Genomic DNA, 27,594 nt, shown 5'->3' on the forward strand with positions numbered 1-27,594 from the left:
GGTTCCGGAATTCTCAGGGTTATTCCCAAGATGCTCAAGACTTGCCCTCCCCCAGAAGCAGATGGGGATTTGACAGATGCCACCCTTGCGGCAGAGGGGGTCTGAGGAACCAGGAGTCTCAGGATTCCTTCCCGGACAGGCCACTGAAGCAGCCCTGAAGGGTTGCCCAACTGCTAGTTTCTGGAGACAGTCAGGGAATGCCTCTTGCTACACCCAACAGCCTGCGAGTCTATCATAGACAGTTGTTGGGTGTTGCAAATCATATCCAGAGGATATTCAATCCCCTTCACTCAAACGCCACTACCCCCCAAACACTTCCCCAACTTTCCACCTGTGCAAAGGGAGGAAGCAACAGTGGAAATCTCCAAGCTGCTTGAAAAGCGAGTCATCCAGCCCGTTCCCCCCAGACCAGTCAGGATTAGACATCTATTCCAGATTCTTTTTAGTGCCATCATTCAACACTGAACCTGTTGGTTGCCAAGACAAAATTCCAGATGGTCACACTCCAGTTTATTCTGCCCTTCCTGCAGGAAAAATGACTGCATGTGCTTGGGGACTTGACCTCCAGGATGTGAACTATCACATCAAAATGGATAGGTGCCCTCAGAGGTTTCTCTGCTTCTGGCTGGGGGCCGGTCATTATCAGTTCAGAGTGCTACCCTTTGGTCTCACCACAGTCCCCAGGGTGTTCTCCAAAGTGATGGCAGTGGTAGCAACTCATCTGCGGCTGCAGGAGTTCCAGGTCTTCCCCTACCTGGACTATTGGCTCCATTCCGCTCCCTCCAGGCATCAACACTGCCAAGCCAGGGATCTCCTTCTCCAGACCGCCCTCCAGTTGGGCATCACCATAAATCTCAACAAGTCCCTGCTGGACCCGGTGCAAAGTTCTCAATTTTATTGGAGCTCAGTTAGACACCATTCAGACCAAGGTTTTTCTAGCTTCAAACAGACTTCTATCCCTCAAAAAGCATGTTTTGTGTATTCTTCAGGCCCATTCCCTCCCAGCAGAGTCTGTTCTTCAGGCATTAGGGTCCATGGCGGCCACTATCACCCTCATTCCCATGGCTCGGCTGCACATGAGGTTTTTCTAGTGGACTGCAATGGTCCAGTGGTTCTTACTAAATCTACTGTTGTCCCATCCTGTTTGTCTGTCTCAAGCCTGCAGGGATTTGCTTCTCTGGTGGCTTCCATCCCCCGATCTTCTACTGGGTCGCCCGTGTATCATTCCTACCCCAATGACCACAGTGACCACAGATGCCTCCCTACTCAGGTGGGGGGCATTGCATGGGAAGGACAGCCCAAGGCACATGGTCTTCCCTGGAGACCCAATTGCATATCAACGCAACACAAAGAGAGTGCCTCTTTGGCTGTCTTCAAAAGGAACATTGACGATTGGATGGGAGATAGGAAATTCACCCCGGGGATCACGTCAGTCGCCCTGCTAGACAGGAGTCCAGTGAAGTAAATATTGTGGGAAGAAATAGACAGGGAATTGTTATGGCTAGGCTTGTATAGGCCCTAGGGCCGATAGCCTAGTACCAACCTATGAATGCCCTGGAGATGAGCGCAGCACTGTTGGTGTTGCAAGCTCTCCATGCCTATCTTCCCCTAGGACAAGTGCCATCCAGACAGACAAACATGTCTGTATTCTGGTGCATCAACAAATGGGGGGGATCCAAGTCTTACCCCTTTTGCCATGAAGCATGAGATTGTGGGAGTGGGTGATCTTCACTGGCCATTTCCTGGTGGCAGTGCACATTCCGAGGAGGTCCAACATTCTGGCGGACAGGCTCAGCAGGTCTATTCTGATGCCTTATGAGTAGTCTCTGAATCCTTCAGTAGTGGAACAGATCTTTCAAAAATGGGGTCAGCCTTCTTGCGATCTCTTCGCCTCTCCTTCCAACTCGAAGTGCAGCAAGTTTTTTGCTCTGAACCCCCCATTGGGACAGACCCCCAGAGATGCTCTGGTTCTTGCTTGGCCCTCCAGTCTTCTTGTATGCTTATACTCCACTTTCTCTGATTCCGAAATTCATTCAGAAAGTTCGACGGCTGGGGAGCTCAGATATCTTCATTGCCCCATTCTGGCCTCACCAAGTTTGGTTCCCATCTCTGTGGTCTCATGCAGTGTGTCCTGCTTGGACATTAGATCCGGTTCTGGATCTGATCACACATCCCACGGGGATCCCACACCCAGATCTAGTCATTCTGAATCTCATGGTTTAGCTGCTCCAATTCCAGCGATAGCTAGTAATCCCGTTAAGAAGATTTTGGTAGCTGCTGACAAATCTTCCACAAGGAAGATTTATTCTAGTAAGTGGAAACATTTTCAATTTGGGCGTATCAACATGATTTGGACCCTTTCACTGCTCCAGTTCCTGCCATTTTGGAGTTTTTGGCAGATATTTTTCAACAGGGTGCCAGTTTTTCTATGGTTAAGGTTCAGCTGTGAGCTATCTCTAACTTTCATGTGGGAGATAAATTCGGCTTCCCTGGCTTCCTCAGAACTTTATAAAGCCTTTTTGAATGGTACCTTTTTACTTAGGCCTCCATTCAAAGACCCAACACCACCTTGGGATCTTACTGTAGTCCTTCAAGCCTTCGTTTCTTCCACCTTTGAACCTGCAGCTACTGTGGATTTGCAGTTTCTGTTTTGGAAGATGGCTTTTCTGATTGCCATTACATCAGATAAAAGGGTGTTGGAGCTTCAAGCCTTATCTGTTAAGCCCCCTTATATGGTGTTCCATAAAGACAGGCTGTCCTTGCACACTAATCCTTCATTCCTTCCAAAAGTGGCTTCAGAATCAAACATTAATCAGGTTATCAATTTTCCTGTTTTCTTTCCAAACTTCCAGAATAAGGGAGAGTATAAATTGCACTTGCTGGATGTTCATAGGCAGTTCCATTTTTATTTGCATAGAACAAAGTCCTTTCATACGTCGGATCAACTTTTTGTTTCTTTCTCTAAGCCCTTCATAGGGAAACCTGTGTCAGAGGTCACCATTGTTGCTTGTTTGTTCTCTCAGTGCATAACTCTTGCGTGTACAGCCAAAGGATTATCTCCCCCACGTCAGGTCAAGGCACATTCTACGAGGTCTATGGCTACTTCAGCGGCCTTTTGGTCTAGAGTTTCTTTGGTTGACATTTGTTCTGCAGTTGTTTAGGCATCTTTGCACACATTCATCTCACACTATAAGTTGGCTCCACTGTCCAGAGGCAGGACATCCTTTGGCAACGCTGTGCTCAGGAATATCCTTTCATGAGGGCCTCCCAGAGTTTTCGGTAGCTGGGGACTCTGTCACAGGTTGAAGAGCAAATGAAAATAACAACTTCAGATAAAGAAGTTATGTACTCACCATAATGTTCAGTCTGAGTTGTTGTTTTTCAATTGTCTTCAGCCGTCCCTCCCTCATTCCCCCTGCCTTATGTAGGCTGTGTGGTAGACTGGACGGAAGAGACATAGCCTTTACATTGGCAAACATCTGTCTTTCCTGTGGTCTTCTTAGGGTTATACTGCCTAGGTGTTTGGCTTTTGGTTTGGTCGGGGTGCTATGGTCAGCAACAAACTCGATCTCAGTAGAGGAGGAAGACAGGGTCATTATGGGTAGGGGAGGAGCTTGTCGCTCGGATCAGATGCTGGAAAATGTGGCCAAGTCGGATCCAACCCAGATCTGTGTTCCCACAGGTTGAAAATGAAAAGCAACAACTCAGATGGAATATTATGGCGAGTACATAACTTATTTTTTCCTTCAATTAAGTAGTAAACCAATCAGATCAGCCATCCTAAACATTAAGACTTATCAGAACTTCAGCATTAAAAAAAAAAAAAAAAAAAAAAAAACAATCCGGACAAATCAGTGGTCTCATTCTCAAACCAACTTTAAGGGTATATGACCATTAAAGCCAAATCCCTTATCAGCCTGTAAGATTGTGATCCATTTAACTTCCTGTGTTTCATTTCTGTTAGATATACTACATTCTCTTAAATCATTGCAAATCAATTGCAAAACTAAAAAAAAAACAAAATTGATGAGTCAGTTGATGAGTTTTGTACTTAATTATATGCTTAGCTAAAGCATTGGAGGGAAGCTGTTTGCATATGTCATTCAGATGTTCGAGTATTCACTGTTTAAGTTTACAGTTGGTCTTACCCACATAAAAATTTATTTTATTTATTTTATTTTACATTTGTTAACCGGGCTAGTCCAACTGGATACATGTCCATTTTCAGTGGAGGCCCGAGGAGATAACTACTACTTAACAAGCTAAGAATATACCAAGTTATGCAATAAAATAAAAAAAAACATTTTCATAAACTTCTTACAGGCTATCTAAGTATCTGAGTACAATGTGAGTCTTAGCAGGAGTCAATGATAGATGCTTTACTAGGTTATGATAGTTTTACCATAGACATAAGTATCAAAATCTAGAATTATATATAACTAATGAGGTATAGACAGGAGCATTTTTTAAAGGGGAAAGTGAAGTATGCTAGAGTAATGAAGAAGAGGAAAGGTAGATCAGGTGAGAGGAAAGGAGGGAAAGAAAGCAAGAGAGAAAGGTTACCCAGGGTTATTGCAAGAGCATAGCCAGTGGTTAGTTAGGAAGAGTTTTAGATTGGTTTTAAATAGTGGAATAGAAGTCAGGGATGTGAGGTCTGGTGGTAGTTGATTCCATATTTTGCCAATTGAGTTGGAAAATGTGGATTCACCTGCTACATTATTTGCTCGAGAGGTTTTTATCAGTGTTTTGTTAAAGGAACGAAGATTCCTCATGTTGTGGTAGGGCTTTATGAGGGTGGAGAGCATTGGTATGTTTTCAGGGTGGTAGAGGACTTTATGGGCAATAGTGAGTTGATAGTATTGTATGAGGTGGGGTAGTTCCAGCCACCCTAGTTTTATAAGATTCAAGCAATGGTGAGTTCTGTATGGAGAGGCAGTGGCAAATCTGGCGATGTTGTTGTATGATGTGGCTAGTTTATTGAGGTTGTACTTAGAAAGATTAGTGTATATAGAGGAAGCATATAATAGGGTAGAGATTAAGTGGGTTCTAGCTATAGTAGTTCTAGCTTCAGGAGTTAAGAAAGATTTGATTCTATAGAGTGAACCGAGTTTCCTGTTAGTTGTTTTTATAGTGGAGTTGATATGAAAGTCAAATTTTAGTTGGTTGTCAATAGTAATACCCAGGAGTTTAGTCATTTGGTCAGGAGTGATAAGTGTGCCAATGGAGGGAGATAGGTGAGTGGGTGGAAAGAGCAGAAGTTTGGTTTTCTTGGGGTTCAGTAGGAGACAGTGGTTAGAGAACCATTGCTCAATGGTGGTGACGGTGTTTTGTGTTAGTGAGTGAAGTTCAGTCTGGGTTGTGGCAGAGCAAATGATGGTTGTGTCATCAGCATATTGAATACAAGTAGATAGAGGAGTGGCTAGATGCAGATCATTGATAAAAATGGAAAACAGAAGAGGACCTAAGATGGAGCCTTGAGGAACTCCTATAGAGGTGGGGAGAAGATTAGAGAGATGGTTATCCCAGAGAACGGACTGTTTGCGATTTTCAAGATAGGATGAGAACCAGCTTAAGGCTTGGTTGTCAAGAGAGAGGGAACTTAAGCGGTGTAGGAGAAGTTGATGATTAACCATGTCGAAGGCTTTAGACAGGTCTACAAAGAATGCAGAGGAAGGAGTGTTATTGTTGCGATTTATGTTGATAGAGTCGATGAAGGATAGTAGGGCGGTGGTAGTACTGTGGAATGGGCGAAACCCATGTTGGCAGTTAGCTAGGAGATTGTTGCCTAACAGGTGATTAACTAACTGTTTGTGGATACATTTCTCCATAATATTTGCAAGAGGAGATAGTAATGCTATAGGGCGGAAGTTAGAATACTCCAAAGAGTCACCGCCTTTGAAGAGAGGGATGATGTGGGAGATTTTCCAGACAGAAGGGATAGTGCATTCTTTTACAGTCCTATTAATTAGTAGAGAGATGGGGTACGCTATTGCTTTGGCACCTAGTTGGAGATATTCTGCAGGTAATTTGTCTGCTGAAGGGGTTGTTGGCTTAAGTTTTTGAAGTAAGGACAAAATGTAGGAGGTAGGTATGGGTTGGAGGTGGAATGGGGGGGGTAGAGCTAGGCTTAGATAGTTTGGAGATATCAGGGCTTTGTTGATCAGCTAGCTTTAGAATGGGTGAAGTAAAGAAGGTGTTAAAGGCATTAGCTATTTCTTAGGGGGAGTTGGTGTTGGAGCCTTGTGGAGTAGGTGTGGCAGCTTTGCCAGGGGATAGCAGAGTATTAATAGCAGTCCAAAATATATGTGGTTGGTGGGGGGAAGATTGTTGTAATTGAGTGTAGAAGTTTTTTTTTATCATGTAGGATGGCTTGTTTTGTCATATTTCTTTTTTGTTTAAAAGAGAGATGATCAGTTATATTTTTAGTGGTTCGCCATTTGTTCCAAGCTTTATTTCTATTAAGAATTAGTTGCCTAGTTTTGTTAGAGAGCCATTGTGCTGTTTTAGCTTTAATACGTAATTAAATATATACATTTTAATATATATATATATATATATATTTAATATAAATATATACATTTTAATACATAAAATGTCTGCAGTCATTGCACGCAGCTAAATATGCTAAAGTTTTGCTTGTGAAGTCAGTGTAGCAACCTTGGTTGATACTTCCTGCCAGTGACCGAGTGTGTAAAATAATTTTTAGATGATATATAGTTTGTGGCTTTACATCTTCGACGTGGAAAGGTACACATTCTGTCTGATTTTACACTATTGCATCTAGTAGAACCATAGCATAAATAAATGCCTTTCTAAGGACAGCCCATGTTTTAAACAAAAAGTGGGTTGGTCACCCACAACCTTCCTTAAGATATCAGCCATCAATATAGACCAGTTACATTGTATCATATCACATACTAAACTAATGTCATTAGAGTAAGTCAATTAATACCTTCGTGCCATTGAAATCCCTATTACTTTTTCTTGAGCATTTATAAATGGTAGCTTTCTTACTTGCAAAATGTGGTCTAGCCTTCCCTCGCCTCATATTAATCAGTTGATCAATGGGTCCTGCAACATCTTTCATAGAATACCCTCTGTTAAGAAAATCACCTTTCAGTGCTCCAAGGGCTTCACTCAAGGTCTCATCATTAGTATGTAATCAAGATGTACGTAAACATTGTTCCTGACAACATTTTTAAAGATGTACCCAGGATGCATACTTGTTCCATGCAAAAGTCTATTCCAACATGACTTTCTATATAGGCTAGTTTCAAGGGTACCCGATTTCTCATTAAGCAAACGTGTAAAAAGTCTATTTGAGTTTGTCAGGTAGACGTGGAAATTTTTTTAAAAATCTGTACTGTTACCCAAGTAATTAAGAAATTCATCTAACATATCCAGTGTCCTGTCCCATAACGTAAAAAGCATCATCAACAAAACACATATAGTATATAATATACTTTGAGTAAAGATGTTGATTCAAAACAAACTCTGGTTCCAACTGTGCTAAAAATCACTTTGTGGTGGTGTGTTGTCTTTACTATATGATAAATGTGACGGTACTAAAGATTTTAGCATTTAGTTTGAGCCCATTTTTAGTACAACACAAGTTTACTAGGGAGACTCATTCTGGAGGGTTTGGGAAGTCAGAAGGTGACTTAAACTCACGTTTACAGCACTATACAGACTTAATCAGCCAGTGGTCTTGGCTGTCTGTGTAGAGATCTGAGAAGTAAAGGCCAAGAAGGAGAGGTCACAGCACCAAGCCCTGAGGGACATTGTTGTTCACTTTCATACTATCTGACGAGGTGCTGGTAACTTGCACAGTATGGGCACCATCTTTCAGCCAGTTTGCTATCAGTCATACCCCTTGTGGATCATTTTTAAAGCATTTAGCTGTAGTTTGTTGCTCGCATATGATATGGTGTAGAATGCCTTGGCCAGGTCGACATGCGCAGTGTGTGCTGCATGGCTGCCATCCACAGCCTTCTTATTCCTTTCAAAGAAATGTACTGAATTCAGTACACAGGATCTACCCTTCACAAAGCCAAACTGTGGGAGCAATGTCTAAAAATATTCTTGTTAGAGTAGTTTTTGAAGTCAATTGCAGTGAATTCCATGCTTTGTGGATGAGTCTTTGTAATTTCCAGGGTGGGTTGTAAGGCCACCCTTATGTAGGGACATCATCACTGCACTGCACCACTCATCGAATGTAGGTTAAATATTTTAAGGAATGGATCTGCAAAGACATGTTCAACACTTTTAATTAAGCAACTGGGTATATTGCTAGGTCCCATGGAAGAAGTATTTTTGGTCTTGGTTAGTTAGCACTTTCAGTAAATGATTTTGAGAGTTAAAATGGGGTGGTTTATTTTTGAATTTGCCATGATACTTGGTTGTGGTAGGGGTTTCAAGCTGTATGCATTATTCTAAATTAGTTTAGCATCCCTTATCAGGGTCAGGGATGTTGGCTGTCACAGGGAAATTTTAATATTTCATTGAGTAGGTTGAGGTTGGCATGTTTGTAGTCCTTATATTCAGCAGTGTTTGCTGTAGTAGCTTTTCTTTTGGGAGTCAGAGCTCATTGTGGAAAGAAATACCAGAGAAGGAGTAGTGTAAGAGGTTACCACATTTGTAAGACTCAATTCAAGAATTCTGTGACCTGTAATAGGTTCCCCCACTAATCAAGGAAGTTTTTGTTTATAAAGTCTAGAAGTTTAAGAACAATGTATGTATCTGTTACATGGGTAACTGAGTAGACTAAATGTTCTGACAAGTGTGTAGAATTTCCTGGAGCTTTATAGTGTAGATGCTTCATCATGAACAATCCTGGTGGATTGTTTCTTCAGGATAGAGTTGTTTTAAGAGGAGTGCATACAAAATTCTGAAAAGTTCTTCTTAATGTTACCAGTGTTTGTAATGGCGAAAGTGCAGATATTTAACTAGGCTGGAGGAAGGAAGTGCACTGCTAAATTTTCAGCCTGAAACTTGTGAAGCCATTATTAATTGCTTTCTGAATTTAATGAGATTATTTGTAACAAATGTTTTAATGAATAAAAAAGTCTTAGTTACTGGTTTCATGCTGGCATTTTATTGACCCAGATGAGTAAAATTATAATGCAGGGCACTTCCTTATACTTAATGACATGTACCACTATCCCATTGAGTTGTGGTTTAATAGCTGTCACAATCTAGACATTTGTGATACATTTTAAAATGTTCCTGTGTTATATATATAATTTAGTTTTGTGATGTTTTCCTTTTCTTCTCTCTTCCCCTTGTTAATCTGGATTCTATCCTTACTGACTGACTTGTTTGAACGTAGTTAGTAATCCTCATAAAAATGAAAGTAGATTGATACTTGAATTCTCTGAAGCATGTGGAACAGAGTGGGATTTGAAAATATAACTTTATTAACATTCATGGGTTATTTGCACTTGCTCATTACAAAAAAAGCTACCTTCACAATCCATTGTACTGTTTTTGCATTGCCTTTCCTTACATTGTTTTTCTTTTCAGTGAAATAAGTACATTTTGTGTTAAGCTGTGCTAAAATCCTTTGTTTACATGTTTTCAAATGTTTCAAGTGTCATGGCTTAGATGAATAAAGCTCTAAATCTGACCCTGGTGAGCTGGGTTCGATTAGTGACTCAGGTGTCTAAGGTGTTGGCAGGGTGGGATAGGCATTCATCAAAGATGCTCCCTGAGAGGAGGTCCACAGAGGGGAGCAACCCTCTGGCATTGTCAATGAACACAGGGGTGGAGGGGGATTGAAATAAGGGTAGGTCATAGTAACCCCCCCACCCCTTGGCAGCTGAAGCAGTCACCTGCACTACCTTCCAGAATGCTCTTATGATCCACGCTGGCCCCAGCTCAGTCAGAGAAATCTTGGGGAGGAAGGAACAGCAGGTAGATCCAGTGATGGATGGGGCATTGGAATGGATAGACTGGAGGAAGAGGGGTGAGAAAAATATGTTCTCATGTATCCAAATATTGTGGTTGATGAGGTTAGTATATGGGAATGTTTTTGTATAGTAAACCACTTCATATATCCTGAGGGAAGCTGAGTATGGTTGTATCAACCAGTAATTTGCTATTAATTTTGCAATGGGTAGAAGAAATGTTGCACCCATTTCTGTGTTCATTATTCCAACACTGTAAACCAAGAAAGTGAATGTTTAAAAATGCCCACAAAGTTTAAGTGAACAAAACTCTATTTCTTGCTAACAGTATTGCATATTGTACAGTGTATTTATTGTCAGATAATGGCCCTTCTCGGATGACAGAAGCACTCTGCTGTACTTTGCACTACAGTTCATCTGAGGTACTCTGTTATCCCACATTAGCATACTGGATGTCAGGCCATGCTATTTAAGTAACTTCATAGTTTGGTGCAACTCTGTTGAGTGCAGTGCAATTTTTTTGGTTTGCTGATAGGGTGGTTGTTGACCTTTAAAGCTGTGTTAGTCACATCAGTTGTTTTCTGTCTCATGTTTGTTTTTTTTTTTTTTTTTTTTTTTTTTTTTAATTAAAATGATGTCTGATTTGCTGTATGATCCTTTGTATCAAATCACCCGTATGCTCGACCAAAGTGGTCGATATCAAAGTATACTGATTGCTGAACTTTGCTATTAACGAGAGGCTGTCTGCCACAAAAATGGACACACTTAAAGTTCCAGCCTCTTTATTGCTACAGGCCATACATGTGCTGTTTGTTTCATTTCAGATGCTGTATGATGACCAGGCTGTATTTTATGTATTGTATTTCAATACCCTTTTTATGCTATTCATTGTCACAGGAGAACCAGCTCCTATCCATGCATGCAGGCAGTATGTGCAAGGCAGGAGCCAGTCCTTGATAGAATACCAGTATATCCCAAGAACACACTCGTATGCGAACTGCTATGGGCAGTTTGGAATATCAGTAGTTCACCTGTCTGCATGTCTTTGGATGAGAGAGGAAATCAGAGACACTGGTGAAAACCCACAGAGTCACATAGCGGGCATGTAGACCGCTTGCAGAATCAAATAGGAACTGAAAATGTTTTTATTCATTTGTTAATATGGCAAACCCACTAGTGACAAGCCTGTTGTTTAGGAGCTGCCCAACCTGAACATTAATTAAGAGAACTGTAGGTGATTTGCACAGAATCATGCTGAAGACAGAGGAAATCAAACTCTGGCCTGTAAGATGAAGCTCGTTATCAGTTCATAGCATTAATCCTGCATAGCAAGCTGCCAGATCTGCCTAACTGAGATAGGTTAATGAGGCATATTGTGATAGTCCTTTCCTCCGGGTAGCCAGACAAGGTGGGTGATGGAGATACCCTGCTAATTAGCTGCCAACATTCGTGGTGGTCATCATGAGTCATTACAGGTACATGGACAGCCTGTTGACTGGTCTTATTAACACAGGGAAATGCTGGGTATAACTAACCAGTGGTGGTTACTTCTGTAGTCAACTCCCACCTCATTCTTTTTTTTTAAACTTCCACGTCATTCTTAACCCCACCAAAACCTAATCACTCCTATATGCTGAAGTAACCACTGTTCCCTGAACAGTTGCAGATACCTCTCAGTCAGTACAGACAATGGGATCCCTGTCCAAAAAGCTGACTTTGTCAAGTACCAGGCTGTCCCTCTAGATCAGTGCCAGTTATTAGACTCACACTTAGATTTCCACTGTTAAAAAATGCAGTCCTTGGATTCCTCTGTTGAATCAAACTGTCCTCTCACTGACACAAGGTGAAAGTGTACTACTTCCCTGCTATTCTCTAAACGTTTCTATAAGAGTGCTATCCTCGCCGGCATCTCCACTAGCAGTAAAACAGAAATGGAAAAATTAAATAAGTGCGATAAGTCATTCTTGCCCCTTGCTAGATTCACTAATACAGCCTTTACCGAGAATTCCAGTCAGATTCCATTACAGATTAACCTAACTCCTTTCTGTTCCACTTTGCCTACTGATGCTTCCACAAAACTGCACACCTCTTTAATTCCTAATGTGGCAATTTTCACATCCCCAAGAAATGTGCATTTCACCTGGCCTCACTTTATAAAGAAAACGAGGAGTAGCCATCACCGTGGCGTGCCGTTTCCTGATCTCATTGAAACGAGGAGTAGCCATCACTGTGGCGTGCAGTTTCCTGATCTCATTGAAACGAGGAGTAGCCATCACCGTGGCGTGCAGTTTCCTGATCTCATTGAAACGAGGAATAGCCATCACTGTGGCATGCAGTTTCCTGATCTCATTGAAACGAGGAGTAGCCATCACCGTGGCGTGCAGTTTCCTGATCTCATTGAAACGAGGAGTAGCCATCACCGTGGCGTCCAGTTTCCTGATCTCATTGAAACGAGGAGTAGCCATCACTGTGGCGTGCAGTTTCTTGATCTCATTGAAACGAGGAATAGCCATCACCGTGGCGTGCAGTTTCCTGATCTCATTGAAACGAGGAGTAGCCATCACCGTGGCGTGCAGTTTCCTGATCTCATTGAAACGAGGAGTAGCCATCACCGTGGCGTGCAGTTTCCTGATCTCATTGAAACGAGGAGTAGCCATCACCGTGGCGTGCAGTTTCCTGATCTCATTGAAACGAGGAGTAGCCATCACCGTGGCGTGCAGTTTCCTGATCTCATTGAAACAAGGAGTAGCCATCACCGTGACGTGCAGTTTCCTGATCTCATTGAAACGAGGAGTAGCCATCACCGTGGCGTGCAGTTTCCTGATCTCATTGAAACGAGGAGTAGCCATCACCGTGGCATGCAGTTTCCTGATCTCATTGACAGCTTCTGATTCTAGCAAGTGCCTCTCAGAATTTAAAACAAAGTTAAAGGCATGCTTACTTGAATGCCAAGTGTATATACTTTATGTGGTCATCATAACATGTATCGCTGTCTCTGTCCTCCTCCCTTCCCCTACTGCATCCATTCCCCAATTGTGAAAATTCCTGCACATTCACCAGTTTCAACTGTTAACTTTTCCTGGTGCTGCTTTGATGGCTTCACCAATAAACTTACATATCTTCTTAGACTGGCTGTCTTGCCTGTGCCCTGCTGACGGCCAGCACTGTTTCTGTTATTGCATTATTTAACATTATACTTTGTTTTAGTGATTTTGTTGTTTACTTCTTTATCTGAGTACCTCCCCTTCCTTCTTATCAGATGATTTAAACTCAAGTTGTAAATAACCCCTGTGGCTAGTTATTGTACTCTGTCTTGCCACTGCATGTACATGTATGTTTGCTTGCTCGTCTGCATTGAACTAGTTGATATCATACATAACCAATGACGTAGTATTGCCTTACTCTGATGTGCATGTAAGTATTGCTTATATGATTATGCATTTTATTGTAATTTATTATTTTATATAACTTATTATGATTAATGCTAATGCATCTGTTGTGTGTCCTAACACGTATATGGAACTCGTCTCCCTGAGCCTGTGCTGGGAATGGACCTTAACCCAGTCAAACAAACCCTGGTCTTCATAACATGCAGATAAATAATAAAGTAATGAAGAGTTTTTGGCTAGGACCTCTTTGACTTTTCTCCCTAGTTGTTATTTTTATGAAAGTACATGTTAGAGCACAGAATTACCTTTTACCATTGTTTTTGTTTTGTTTTATTTGCTAGGCCATTGTCAGAACGGCGCAAGTTTCTTCATGATAACATGGTAGAAATTCCCAACAGAATTCTTTTCTCAGAGATGAAGCAAATCAGGGTAAGAGCAGATACAGGTATCTGTGCCAGTTTTTGTTTGATGGTGGTTAATGTTCATTGGTGCAGACAATTTTTAAAGGGGATTAGAAGCTGCAGTCACCCCCGCTTTTAGCTGTTGATACTGTAGTAAGCTGATTACTTTGGTATATATACATTGATTTGTTTAGGAATCTGCTTCCCTCCAGTGTTCGGCAGATTGTTGATCCAGTCTAATATTCTCCCCATTCTGCACAGGACCCTGCTTAGTGGTTCCACTACGAGTATCCATTTGTCCCAGTCACTTCAGAAGCGAAAATTGTGCATCCCTGAGATATACAGCAGGCTGTATAGCCCAATTGTTTCTGCCTGAGAAGCCCAGTCAGCCCATCCATTCCTTCAGTGGTGAGAGTATGGTGGTAGCAAGTGGGCCAGCTTAGGTGGGAGTCGTATGTCCCTGTCACTGCTCCTCAATGTTTTCCTTAAGCTCCACAGTGCTGCCCGGTTTTGGGAAGGTATGTATGGTTCCACAATCTCACTACTTTCCAGGTTGCCCAGTACTGCTCACCTCTTGGGAGCAGGTGCTCTTCAGGCTTATGCTGCATGGGTGCAACACACAGTGCTCCCACTCTGTAACCAGGTGATGAGTCAGAGCCCCCCCCCCCCCCAAGGATGTAGAGCTGACAACATCTGCTGTCTACCATCCTCTGTAGCCCACCCCCTCCAGCACTTATGCTGTTAATTGAACATGGTTTGTCTGTGAAGTAGTCAAGACTTCATCCCTCTGGGCCACAGGAAGCGTCATCCAGACTGATATTGACACAGTTGCTGTACCAAGGCATTTGTAGATATATATTGTTTTGCGTTTTGTTATTGTGCTTATTGTTATTGGGCTTGGGCATTAGTATATAATAGATGTGCTTACTGTGACCACTGATACAGGGTGGACTAATTGTCACATGACTGATCTCTGTGTTGCTGTAGTGGACTTCAATGTTTGGTACTGTATTAACAACATCTGATTGCTAATGATGAGAGTTGCAACTTTAATGGTGAGGTTGCTCATTTGAATAAAGTATTATTGCAGATTTCATTTTTAAGCTGTGTTTTATGTCCATTTATTAAATCAAGTGGAGATGTCCATATTTTTATCGCCTGCAGTACATGACCGCTTATATGTAGCAGAAGTGTTTTCTAGCTGACGGATATTGCCCTTTTCAATATGTTCAACAGAAATCTAAGCATTTATCAAGTTGTGTATTTTTTCTACTGGCCTTTGTATTAAGCAGTGTCATGCAAAGATTCAGAATAAATGCTGTGCCTGGATTTGACAAGCTACAATTTGTTTTGAATTTGCTTGTCTGCATATAATTTAATTTAAGATAGTGGTCTTATACCCTTGGGTAACATGGTTAATTGCTTTAGTTTCAGTCTGTGACAGAGAAACTTTCTGTCTTGTAAAAATGAGCATGAAAACTATGTAGAAACCAAAGCTGGATACGCTCCAAACCAACGGACTTCTCTGTGATTCAGCAATCACAAAAACCGATAAATCCCGGAAAGCATGAACTTTTATTAAGCACAACACGCAGGCTTTTTGTCGGTATCGCTCCCAGCTTCTTCAGAAAATGGAAACAGCGTCACTCATTAACAACTTGTAGCTCCTGTGCAGATAATCTTTCCTGAGGACCAAATTGAAGTGGTTATTCTGGGCTTTCTAAGTTTCATCAGGACTTTCCCCACATCCCGTTTATAAATGACATTCATTCCTTCCAAAGCAATTGTTCTCAGATTTAAGTGGCACCGAATTGTTTTTTGAGTAGTCCACATAAAGGTGGTGTACCCTATGGAAATAGACGGCAATGTGGCTTTGGACATTATTGTTACCAACGTTGTTTGTGTATTCAGAACTCAGTGCCACTTAAATCTGAGAACAATTGCTTTGGAAGGAACGAACGTCATTTATAAACGGGATGTGGGGAAAGTCCTGATGAAACTTAGAAAGCCCAGAATAACTGCTTCAATTTGGTCCTCAGGAAAGATTATCTGCATGGGAGCTACAAGTTGTTAATGAGTGACGCTGTTTTCGTTTTCTGAAGAAGTTGGGAGTGATACTGACAAAAACCTGCGTGTTGTGCTTAATAAAAGTTCATGCTTTCCGAGTTTTATCATTTTTTGTGATTGCTGAACCACAGAGAAGTCCATTGGTTTGGAGCGTATCCAGCTTTGGTTTCTACATAGTTTTCCTTTCTGTTGAATTTGTTTTGAGCATGAAAACAGTGTTATTAAAAATATGTAAGTTGTCACTAAACAGTATGCTGTTAAAAATAATACGTACGTTGTCACTAATCATATAGTATGCTTATAAATGTCAGGTAAATAGACGCACTGTATTAAGGGCGCATTGGATAGGTTACCTCACAAGTAACTTAAAAAATTGCAGTGGTTGGGGTGAGACAGATGTTAAGGCTTTGGAATGAAACTTCATAACAATGTGGGAAACAATGAGGCATAATAAAGTAAGATAAGTCATTAACTTTGTATGTCAAGGGTCAGGCTTTGGGTCCATTGCACTCCACTGTATATATTTCAGATGCATTTGAAAGTTCAAAAAAGGCAAATTCATCCTGTTCTTAGATTGCACAAATCCTGCTGTATCATTAGGGTACTGAAAGGAAAAAGTTAATGTACTAAAGCTGTAATAAGCTGGCATGCAGTCATTTAGGAGGATAGGAGCAAATGTTAAACAGAATAAAAACAAAATCTGGGACTGCTTATTGCACCTAAGCTATATAAGTAGAACAGTGCGAAAGAGAGAAGTGCTGCTGTCACTGCACCAGGCAAGCAAAGAAGTGTTACTGTCATCAGGCATCATCCAAAGTACTATTTAAGGCAAGAGATAGGCTGTTGAGAAGAGTTTGGGGGGAGGCATCGAATGGGAAGGGGAGCACAGAAACTTGTGAAGTTTCACTTTTCTGTCTTGTGACTATAAGAGACAGAGATGATATATGAGCTTATGTTTAGAACGCTATACAAATCAGGCTTAAATGAAAGGAGAATATAATAAGCATATTATCTATAAACTTTTCACTATATGCAAAATGGAGAAAGGGAGTGGTGGAAAGGAATTAGGCTGCTGTATGTATTTAAGGGTGGACTAGATAGACTGTTGGCCATTAAAGAAATTTCTTGAGGGGAAATAAAAACCAGCTGTATGCAAATTGCCCGAAAAAGTCAAATCAAGGTTTATATGGTTTTAAATGAATTTTAAACAACATGATGCATTATGTAGTAGTAGTTGGAAAATATTTCAAACAGTTGCTTAACATTATTTTTGAACTTGATTTCCATATTGCTGCAGTAGTAGAAAGCTGCTTATTTTATCTGTTTGTAAACTGTGCTGCTTTTTGGTTAGTCTCTGTCATGCTCTAAATCCCTTTTATGGGCAGGTTTTACCCCTTCATTTCACCTCAAACAACAGTACACTTGCTGAAGTAGTTAGTCTGCGATGTAGCAGCCAGGAAATCCCCCTCTGATCTTTCGCTTGCAGGGTTATTCTCATGGATCTCCCTAAAAGGAAAATATTTTATTGAATGTGTTCTGTAGGCTCAGAGAATTCTCTCCTGGCTTATTTTTCCTTTTGGGTTGCTTCTGCCTGCCATGTGTGGGTAAATTTTTTTTTAGAGTTATTAGTCAGCTTAGGGTAATGCAGCCCTCTTCTGCATTTGTTACTGTTGAACTCTCCTCTGCATTTTGATTTTCTTTTTCTCTCCCCACCTTTAAATTATATCTTGCATTCCATGCCCCTTTAATGAACTCTAAATATGTAATTTTTCATGCATGAATTTCTGCATTTTATTCCTGTTTTAGATGTTGAATGTGTGGGATTCTTTTCCTCTTTTATATGGATTTGTTGTATCTGATGATGTCAGTTTTCATTCTGTCCTCAACTGATAGGTTCTGACCTGATCCCACGGATCCAGCTTGGCCATTGCTAAAGCTCATGGCAACCAAGAACTCTCCCGCTTCTCCCTTACCCACAAGGCACCAACTCCAATTACCTCAGATCTCATTTGCCACTCCAGCGAAAAAACGTGGTCTACTGCTACTCTCAAGCTGTGTAGAGATGTGACAGTTATTTTTCTTACATTCTTTTGCCTTACTGCTTACTATCTATATTATCTTAACTCTTACCCTACTTCTGTTTTCATCTATTTAATAATCCCAGTTTAATTTTCTTCCCTCGTTTTGTACTTGTGTACTCTCCAGTTATTATCATTAGTATCTCTTCCTCTACCTAGGTAGTAGTTCTTACCATTGTTGGTACTCCCCCCCCCCCCACCTAGGTAGCTTTTCTTACCATTGTTGATATCCCCCCCTTTTTTTTCTTTTGCTTACTAATATAAAAAAAGTGTTCTCCTTTTGTTTAGACCCTTGTATAAAATCTCTAAACATGTCAGAAAAGCCAGCTGGATTTAAAAAAATGCATAAAGTGTGGCCATAAATTGCCTCTCTCTGATGCCCACTCTTTATGCATTTACTGTCTGGGGCCTCTTCACCTGCAGGAAGACTGTTCAATATGCCACAGTTTCAATCCAAATGCTTTAGTGGAAAGAAAAAAATAAATTGATATTAGAATACCTTCTCCCCTCTTCTTTCGGAGAAGCTATTTCCGAAGGTACTTCTACTAAGTTTAAGTCGGGGAAATCCTCAGCTCTGAAGCCTTCTGCTTCACCTTCCTTGGATACTCAAGAAACAGATCAACAAAAGATCCAATCTCAACCCCGGATCCAAAGAAACCGAAAGTTATGGATCCTACCTTGACTACAGATCTGAAGTTGGAAAAATGATCTGATCCAACCATTTTGGGTCCGAATGCTCAGAAACACGATCCGACGGTCATCGGATCTGACATCACCAACCTTGGCATGTAAGCCCTTGCCTAGAGTAAGGTACTCTCCCTCTGTGGATCCTGTCCTGGACAGAGTACCTACCCCCTTTTTATGAAGCACCTCAAATCTCCTTCTAGCTGTTCTGCTCATTCTTCTAGAAGCCTGACTGAAGAAGATGTTGGAAAGACTGGTGAGGAAGATCCTCTTAATGCAGGGACAGATTGGGGTTTCCTTGGCTCTTATCCCTCTGGGTCAGGAGATCCAAATTTCTTCAACTTCCCCTTTGCAGGTTCCTCTTCTGACTACAGCTGTAGCATCAGAGTCTCTGGATTTGAATTGTCTGGATCCATCAGCTTTGGATCTGAGGATAACCTTATCTTTTGATCCAAAATTATCCCTGAGAGCTCCAGTCCCATCAGATCCATACAGCTCTCGGAACAGTAGCCTGCCTGTTGAGTCCAAGGTGTTGCATTCGACTCTGAGATTTTTGGAGCTGTCTCTACGCCTTGGAGCCTTGGCACTGGACATCTCAGCTCCAGCTTCCACCTCTGAGACTTTGCCTTGGAGAGGAAGAGGGCTACAACCCAGAAACATGTCTTCTGGGGTCCAGTGTCCTCCGGGCTGCTCTGCCTTTGAGGCTGCGAACAGGGTCCTTTCTGCTCCTGCAGTTCTGACAGAACCTTCCCTCTTGGATCCAAAATCTTCCACCATGATGACCCACCACTTAAATCCTCACAATCTCGTTCCACTGGGACTACCAGTACAGAAGCCCCAGGCTCCCTTTTAGGGAATTGCTATTTCCTCTTCTGATACCTCCCCAGAGCATCCCACTGAGGAGGCCTCCAGAAAGAGGATGTGCATGAGGAAGCACATTGACTTCACAGAGGAGTCTGTCACCAAGGATACAAATGTCAGTGAGGGCTAAGGGTCCTCACGGTCACCTCCTGAAGATGTCTTGTTTGGAGACATCCTGGAAATCCTTAAGCAGAGAGGTGTCTGGATGCCCAGTAACCCAACGTTTGAAGAATCTGTTCTCCTGCAGGTTTTTGACATTGGACCTTCTACCTCCTGAGCTACTCTACCGTCTGATGAGCTCATTGATTTGAACTCACAGCGGGTGTGGAAGGGTCAAGACACCATAGAACCAGACAAGATAATGGCACCACCTGCAGACAGACAGTTCTGAAGTAAGGGAGTTCCTGTTGATGCCATGGTTGTTGCGGTGGCCACCAAGAAGCAACTAGCGGAAGAAAGTTCCACTGTCCATCCCCCCCAACAGGGAGTCACAAGTGTTGGACAGATTTGGGAAGCTTGTATATGTCTCATCCACTTTTGCTCTGAAGTGTCTCAACTACTTGGCACATTTTACCAGATTACAGAGAGATTTATGAGTTATAAAATACCCTCTTGGGTGCTGTTCCTGAGGAAGTTCAGGCTTCTGTAACTTTCCAGCTGACTGTCCTTCAGTCCATATCCAATTCCTCCATGAGATTGATCTCAAACATAACAGAGGGAATCTCTCCTGCACCAGGTTCAGACATTTCCATAAAGAGACATGCCTGGATGCACCTTTGTGAGTTTGCTGAGCCCTTCAAGTCCTCTTTCGTCAATGCTGTCTTTGACAGAACATCTTTATTTGGCCTTAAGGTAAAGGACACACTCTCCAGGTGTGAGAAGGATGGAAAGACTGTGTCTGCAATGAATGTGCATTTTTTGACCCCTCAACGAGCCTTTTCCAGGAATCAATGAGGTGGTCAGAAAATGTGGTTCAAAAAGTCTCCGGTTCCTTTCCAGGATACAAGTGGAGGCGGTTCCCCCAGAGGCAGAGGAGGGAACATTAATGGATGTTGCCTCCCACGCTGCAGAGATGGCCTGCAGAACCAGGGTTCCAGAGAATCATTCTTTGAGAAAACCCTACCAGCGCTCCTGAAAGGAGGCCTGATTGTCCACCTCTGGATGCAGTCGCGGGACGATTATCCCTGCACCAGAGAACCTGGCTAGATATAACAAAAGATACTTGGGTGCAGAGGATTATTTCTAGAGGATATATAATACCCTTTTCCTTCCCACCTCCAGTCTCAAGAAAAATCCCCGATGTTCCACCCAGTCAGAGGGAACAAGCAGCAATTCAAAGGCAAAAGCTGGTAGAAAGAAATAGTCATCCAACAGGTTCCACCAGACCAGATAGAATCCCGAACTTACTCAAAGTTAGCAAACCAGGGAAAACACCAACTAAGTAACCACAAAAAAAGGCACGGATGGTGAAATTATGTTCCAAAACTTAAGAACTTTAATGAAAGATAAGCTCTTTCGTTAAGTAAAATACAAAACTTCTTCAGATCAGTTTTGGAGCATAGTTTCACCATTCGTGCAATTTTTTGTGGTTACTTACTCAAGGTTCTTTAGTGCCAAAGAAAATAGGGCACTGGAGACCAATTCTGGATCTCACTAAACTAAACAAGACAGCTCAAAGAACCAAATTTCAGACAATCACGGTTCAGTCCATTCTCCCTTTTTTGGACAAGGATGACTGGATGTGTTTGCTAGACAATTAGGATGGTTTACCTTCATTTTTTCGCACATGGTATGTGCGATCATGCTTTTGTGCGACTTGTAAGAGCGAATTATGGAACACTTTGAGGACAAATGTTGAAAATGGTTTGACGGAAAACCATTTTTGACATTTGTCCATGTGTTTGAATGGCAAAATACATTCGCCTGTTAGCCATTCAAACACATTCTTTTCGAGTTTGCAATTTTTTGCTGCCATACTCTTGACCTTATGGACGTTATACAAACAGCACACAATCAAATAAAGGTAAACCCTTCAAGACACGTACTATCGTATAACAGACTTTACACTTCCGGCTGGGAGCCAGTCATTATCAATTCTGAGTACTGTCCTTTGGACTCAACACAGCTCACAGGGTGTTTACCAAATGCATGGCAGTAGTAGCATCTCATCTCAGACTCAGGGATTCCGAGTGTTTCCATACTTAGATGACTGGCTCATATCTACTCCAGCCAGACATCAACTCATATTGGCAAAGGACCAGGTTCTCTAGACTTGTTCTCTTCTGGGATAACCATAAACTATGAGAAATCTCATCTACAACCTACCCAGAGCCTAGAGTTTATAGGAGCAGTTATCAATATGAAAACTACCATTGCATCCCTATCACTAATGAGAGTTTGAACAATAAGGTCACAAATCAAAAAGATAATCTGCAGAGCCACGATTTTGGCCAGCCTGGTCCTTCAAGCCCTGGGATCAATGGCAGCAGCAGTAACATAGTCAGATTTTACATGACAATTCTTCAACAGATGTTAGCTACACAATGGTCAGTTCTTTACCAATCTATGTCTTATTAGATAAGAATCACTCAGATGTGCAAGAGAGACATGGAATGGTTGATTCATTCAGATAAAGTTCTTCTAGGCCGTCCATTCATTCCCCTCCAGCCCAAAGCCATAGTGACCACAAATGCTTCCCAGTTAGGATGGGGGGAGAGCATTGTCTGGGGAAGACAGTCCAAGGCACCTGTTCACCCGAGGAGGCCAAATTGCACATAAATGTCCTAGAGATGAGAGCATTGCTGTTAATGTTGCAGGCATTCCAGAATGCTGTCCCCTTAGGGACCATTGCAATACAAACGAACAACATGTCAGTGGTCTGGTACATCAACAAACAAGGAGGAACCAAATGTTACCCATTGTGTTGAGAAGCTCTCAGGGTGTGGCAGTGGGCAGTCTCTTCCAGCTACTTTCTTTTAGCAATGCACATTTCGGGAAATCCAGTATGATAGCAGACGAATTGAGCAGTTGCATTCTTCTGCCTCATGAGTGGTCTCTCTACAAGAAAATTGTGGACAAGATCTTCCATCATTGGGGCCAGCTTTGCAGTGATCTATTTGCTTCTCCCCTGAACAACAAGTGCAGCAGCTAATTTGCCTTAATCCCCCCCGGTGGGGAATCTTCTAGAGATCCTGTATTTCACGATTGCCCCCCCTCCCCCCTGTTCTCCTATACACGTATCTGCCCATTCCTTTAATTCCCAAATTCCTTCAGGAAGCTTCCAGGTTGAAGAGGAAAGTCATGCTCATTGCTGCATATTAGCCTCAACAGATTTGGTTTCCCTTTTTTTGGCCTCACCTGATTCAACCACCTTGGTGTCTGGATCCAACTCTGGACCTACTGTCTCACCCAACAGACATGATACACCCAGATTTGGGAAACCTCAGGCTGACTGCCTGGCTTCTCCAATTCCATTGATAGCTAAACAACCAGTACTCTCTTCCTCTGTCCGTCATATTTTGATGTCTTCCCATAAACCTTACACCAGGAAACTATACGCCAGCAAATGGAAAAGATTTGTTTTCTGGGCTCAAAAACATAACATTGAACCTTTTACAGCTCCCATACATTTTTATCATATTTCTTTGATGAAGGAGCTAGTTCTCCTACAGTCAGAGTCCAGTTAGCAGCAATATCAAATTTCTATGTTGGGATAAATGGCTTGTCAGTAGCATCTCGTAAATTAAGCAAATCATTTTTAGAGGCTTATTACTCTTTAGGCCTCTCTTTAAAGATCCTATCCCTCCTTGGGACCTAACTTTAGTGCTGCAGTACCTTACTCAATCCTCATTTGAGCCCATAGCTACCTGTGACCTTAAATTTCTTTCAAGGAAGACAGTTTTCTTAGTAGCCATTTACTTCAGCCAGAATTTCTGAGATCCAAGTATTATCCTCAAAACCTCCATACTTGATTTTTCATAGGGGCAGGGTGACTTTACGTACCAATGCGTCATTCCTTCCAAAGGTGGTGATAGAATCCAATATTGTTCAATCTATTAATCTGTCTGTATTATTCCCCAAAATTTCTAACAAAGGTGAATATGCACTGCACTTTTTGGATGTTCACAGGCAGTTGCATTTTTACTTACATAGGAATAAGAACATCAGAAAATAGGATCACCTGTTTAATTCATTTGCAGAACCCACATTGGGTAAAGCAGTTACCAAAGTTACACTATCTAACTGGATAACAAATTGCATTTTCCTTGTGTACAACAAACTGGGCGTCACTGTGACAAAAAAAATTCATACTCATTCTGCTAGTTCCATGGCAGTTTCCTCAGTATTTCAGTCCAGAATGTCCATGGATGATATTTGTGCAACATCTACTTAGGCTACTCCCCACACATTTATTACTCATTACAAGTCAGATCTGGTCTCCAGAGGAAGAGCATCTTTTGGTTCTACGGTGCTCAGGAATATCCTTCCTTGAGTCAACCCTGGAAATTAGGTAGCTGGGGACTCTGTCCCATCATTTGAGAACAGAATGAAAATTGACATCAGATAAAGAAGTTGTGTACTCAGCATAATGTTCCATCTGTGTTATCCATTGTTATTCTTCCTCTTCTCCCCTCCCACCAACCCCCATCCTTAGGGCTTCTGGAAGAATGAGTAATATAGAGCACACATGCCTTATTAGTAGTAGTAGTAGTAGTAGTATTTTTATAAAGACTTCATATACAGCTTCTCCATAATGATTTTCATCTTTTACTTTTCTAAACAGCAAACAAGATCTTAGGTAATTGGGATTGGTGCATTGTGGGTAAGTGAGAAGCTCGAGAGTTCCTGGTTGCCATGAGCTTTAGCAATGGCCAGGTCAGATCCGAGGGAACGGATCCGAACCCATCAGTTCAGGAAGAATGAAAACGGACAACACAGATGGAACGTTGTGGTGATTGCATAACTTATTTTTATTAGTGTTGACTCATTTATTTCCATTATTAATTGTAGTACATGGAGCATTGTGATTATGCTCTGATATTTGGAAAAAGACAAACCAGTTAAGTTCCAAAGTGGAGCACGACCTGACTTAAATAATTGTTAAGCATCTCCTGCTTAAGTTTTTGTGGTCAAGTGTAGTGCAGGAAGTAAAATCTGCCAGTGAGTCCAAGAGTTTATTCTTTCTTAGTTGCTAGAATAACAGGATGTGTAAGCATCCATTTTCTGAAGGATCTGAACTCTGAAGCTGAAATGTATGCCATTATTTAGTGACATCAGTACTTAGTGGCTTGTCCGAAAATCACAGATTTTATGGAGGGGCAAACCAAAAATATGAAGCAATAATATGGATGTCCTGCAAAAATCTAGACAGTTAAGAGGTATGATAAAGTAACTGTAATGTAAGAACTGTGTTACACTACCCCTCCTGACAGAGCTCATCAAGAGTTTTACAGCTTTGAAAGCTGGGAAAACACTTTTAGTGGTTTCCCCTCTGTAACTTGTAGTACATGGACCAGATAAAGCTCCATGTACTACAAAGAATTATGATCATGTCACTAGTCGTGATGCCCCTGCTCTGGGCCAGTGATCAAGGAGTTTTAGTCCTTACACTGACACCAGGGAGGGACGTGCACTTGGAGCAGAAGTAGATACACAGTATTTCCAGATGTAGCTGTCTGCACCTAGCACAATTTCTCTTAAGAGCACACAGGGAACACACTTAATCTGGGGGCTGGGTTTCACTCTCTCTCTCCAAGCCCCAATAAGACTCTCCACTGGCACAGCTGTAGAGTTGAGTCCTCAGCCGAGTGTCCCAAGCCAAGTCCTCCACCACCCTCTCATTGTGAAACCAGTGCTCTGTGTCCCTGCTACAAGTAGCTGACACACACATTCTTTGAGATTTGATTTTCACACACACCTGGGAAAGGCTGGCACAAATTTACCAGCTATGCCCCTCTACCCAGACTATAAGGTAGATACTGTCACCAGGGCACTCCAAAGCCAGCTATTCTAAGGCTCTTACAAGTGTACCCAATGATACTGAGTGAAATGAATACTAATACAAATAGTAGTGTTTGACCAATGCAGCAAGGCTTTCAGGAGCTGCCACAGTGTCACCAAATAAATATAAGTACTCTCAAAAGTTAAAATATTTCCTAAATGACCAGCCACAGTGAAAAGTTTTTATATATTTAATAGTAAATAATAAAAAGAACATGAAGATACTGAATATCTATTTACAATAAACACCAGAGTTTCAGTAACAGGAAATATTAAAAATAACAAAAATGGGTAGATTCACACAGATGCAGAAAAACAGTACTTAACTAATCTCACTATATTTTCCCGAATGATCTAAAGAATTGCTATTCTCTGGTTACTTACTAAAGTAAGACTAGATGAAGTAGATGAGTGGTCTTTCCTTCTTGGTCAGGTTTCAAAAACAGACTGCTGTGAAACGTCTGTTTCATCTAGTATTAAAACATTATTTCAGTGCTGGATTACAGAATGACATCACACACATCTGGTCATCTGACTTCTGGTTCCCACACTTCCCTCTTTACTAGCAACTGAACCAGAATCTAGCACATGTGTCAGTAGTACATACACATAGAGATTTGCTGCGATGTGTTATAGCATCTGGAAGCTATAAAACCATTTCAAAACGTCCTCCCTTGCATGGTAGTAATTGGTTCACCCCTAAGGACAATTTATTAGGATTCCTAGTCCTGCTTCGTACAGACATTTCATCTCTGGCTGCTATCAGAACAGTAAGATAGAATACTATTTTTCAAAGTTAGCTGGACTAAGATTAACCTCTTCTCTTCCATCATCCTCTGTTACAATATATTCATTTTAACAGTTACAGTATGGTCTTGCATACAGATGTATTTCTTTTCTGTCCAGCAGGACCCACTGTTGGTACATTTTTAACACAAGCAGCTTTACAAATATGTTTTTAACACAAGCATCTGTACAGATTAGGTTGATATACAAATGACATATAATTCTTTACAAAACTCCACCTAGCTATGCCGGCATATGTTACATGTTCACTGCCCTACTTCTTCTGGCATAGCTGGCAATACCTCACATCATCACACCAGTCTTAACCTTAAATTATGTGTTCTTGACATGGGATGCCAAGATTCACCTCTCAAGTTTCACTTTCAAAGTGAATTTCTTGGCATCCATGTGTCAAACATAATAAGCAGGTTACGATTGGAGACCTAATTGTAATTATTAATGTTGTACAGTTTCAAGATTTGTTGTAAAATTCATATGAGGTTTGATTTTATACCATTTATAAAGTGTTTTTAAAAAAAACACTATACGGCTTTTTGTGCTCGCTGACAAACAAAAGTCTGGGCAGCAAAGCTCTCTGCTGGCAAATGCTTAAACTGCACCCTGCTGAAAAAGCATCACAAACTAAAAAAAACAAAAATAAGGGGAAAAACGCTGAACATTCTGGGAAACTTTTAAAGTTAAGCACGTTCTTAAGAAGAGAATAAAAAGTTAACTGAGGGTTCAGCATTTTTCCCTTTAACTAAAAAAATGATTGTTTAGGATGTCAGAAGTAGAAGCTGTTCCAAAAATATTGCATGTTTTTAAACTTATTAGGCTAACAAAAACTGTTATGAGATTCAAGTACTGTGCAAGCTTTGGCACGGATATGCTGAATGCATGCACAGTACTTGCTTCACTGTCTCCTGCATGGAAGAAACCATGGCAGAGCATTAAATTCCAGGTATATAATTCATTAAAAAAAAGGTAAGCAATTTCTTTTTTAAATAATGTCATTGTATAATAGCAATAATCCACGTGTGAGAATAACAGAATTTACCCACCAGTGACTGTATTAACTCAACTGTCGCTTTGCTCTTGTGATCAAATCATGCCAACAGTGGGTAAAACCTGTGATACCCACAAAACTCTTCCTGAGAAGGCTATAGTAGAAAATAAACCTTTTCACCTGACAGCAGTTATCATAAGGAAGAGAATTCCTTCACCCACAAGTTGAGTGACTGTAATGAAATTCATGTCCTCTCCTGAGGCTGCCATGTATTTTCAGCTAACTCCTGCTGTCAGGAAAGAAAAGTCCATTACTTATATGCCTGATAAGCTTGAAATTGGCCAATGAGTCAAAGTTAAAGATTAAATATGTATGTAGCAACAAAGGTAACCTGGTTGATTAAGTCAGAAATTGTAA

General features: G+C 41.3%; 1 protein-coding gene across 1 annotated transcript in view; it reads left to right on the forward strand.

Annotated features, from left to right (window-relative positions):
* Nucleotides 1-27,594, forward strand: part of LIG3 (DNA ligase 3) — a 1,243,614-nt gene that overhangs the window by 496,210 nt on the left and 719,810 nt on the right. Inside the window, exon 13 of the mRNA XM_044058542.1 lies at nucleotides 13,636-13,723. Within this exon, the coding sequence (XP_043914477.1) occupies nucleotides 13,636-13,723 (88 nt within the window). The remainder of the gene's footprint in view (nucleotides 1-13,635; nucleotides 13,724-27,594) is intronic.

The sequence above is a fragment of the Protopterus annectens genome, chromosome 16.part0 (genome assembly GCF_019279795.1).
Source record: "Protopterus annectens isolate FY-2018-M chromosome 16.part0, PAN1.0, whole genome shotgun sequence".
Classification (NCBI taxonomy): Eukaryota; Metazoa; Chordata; order Ceratodontiformes; family Protopteridae; genus Protopterus; species Protopterus annectens.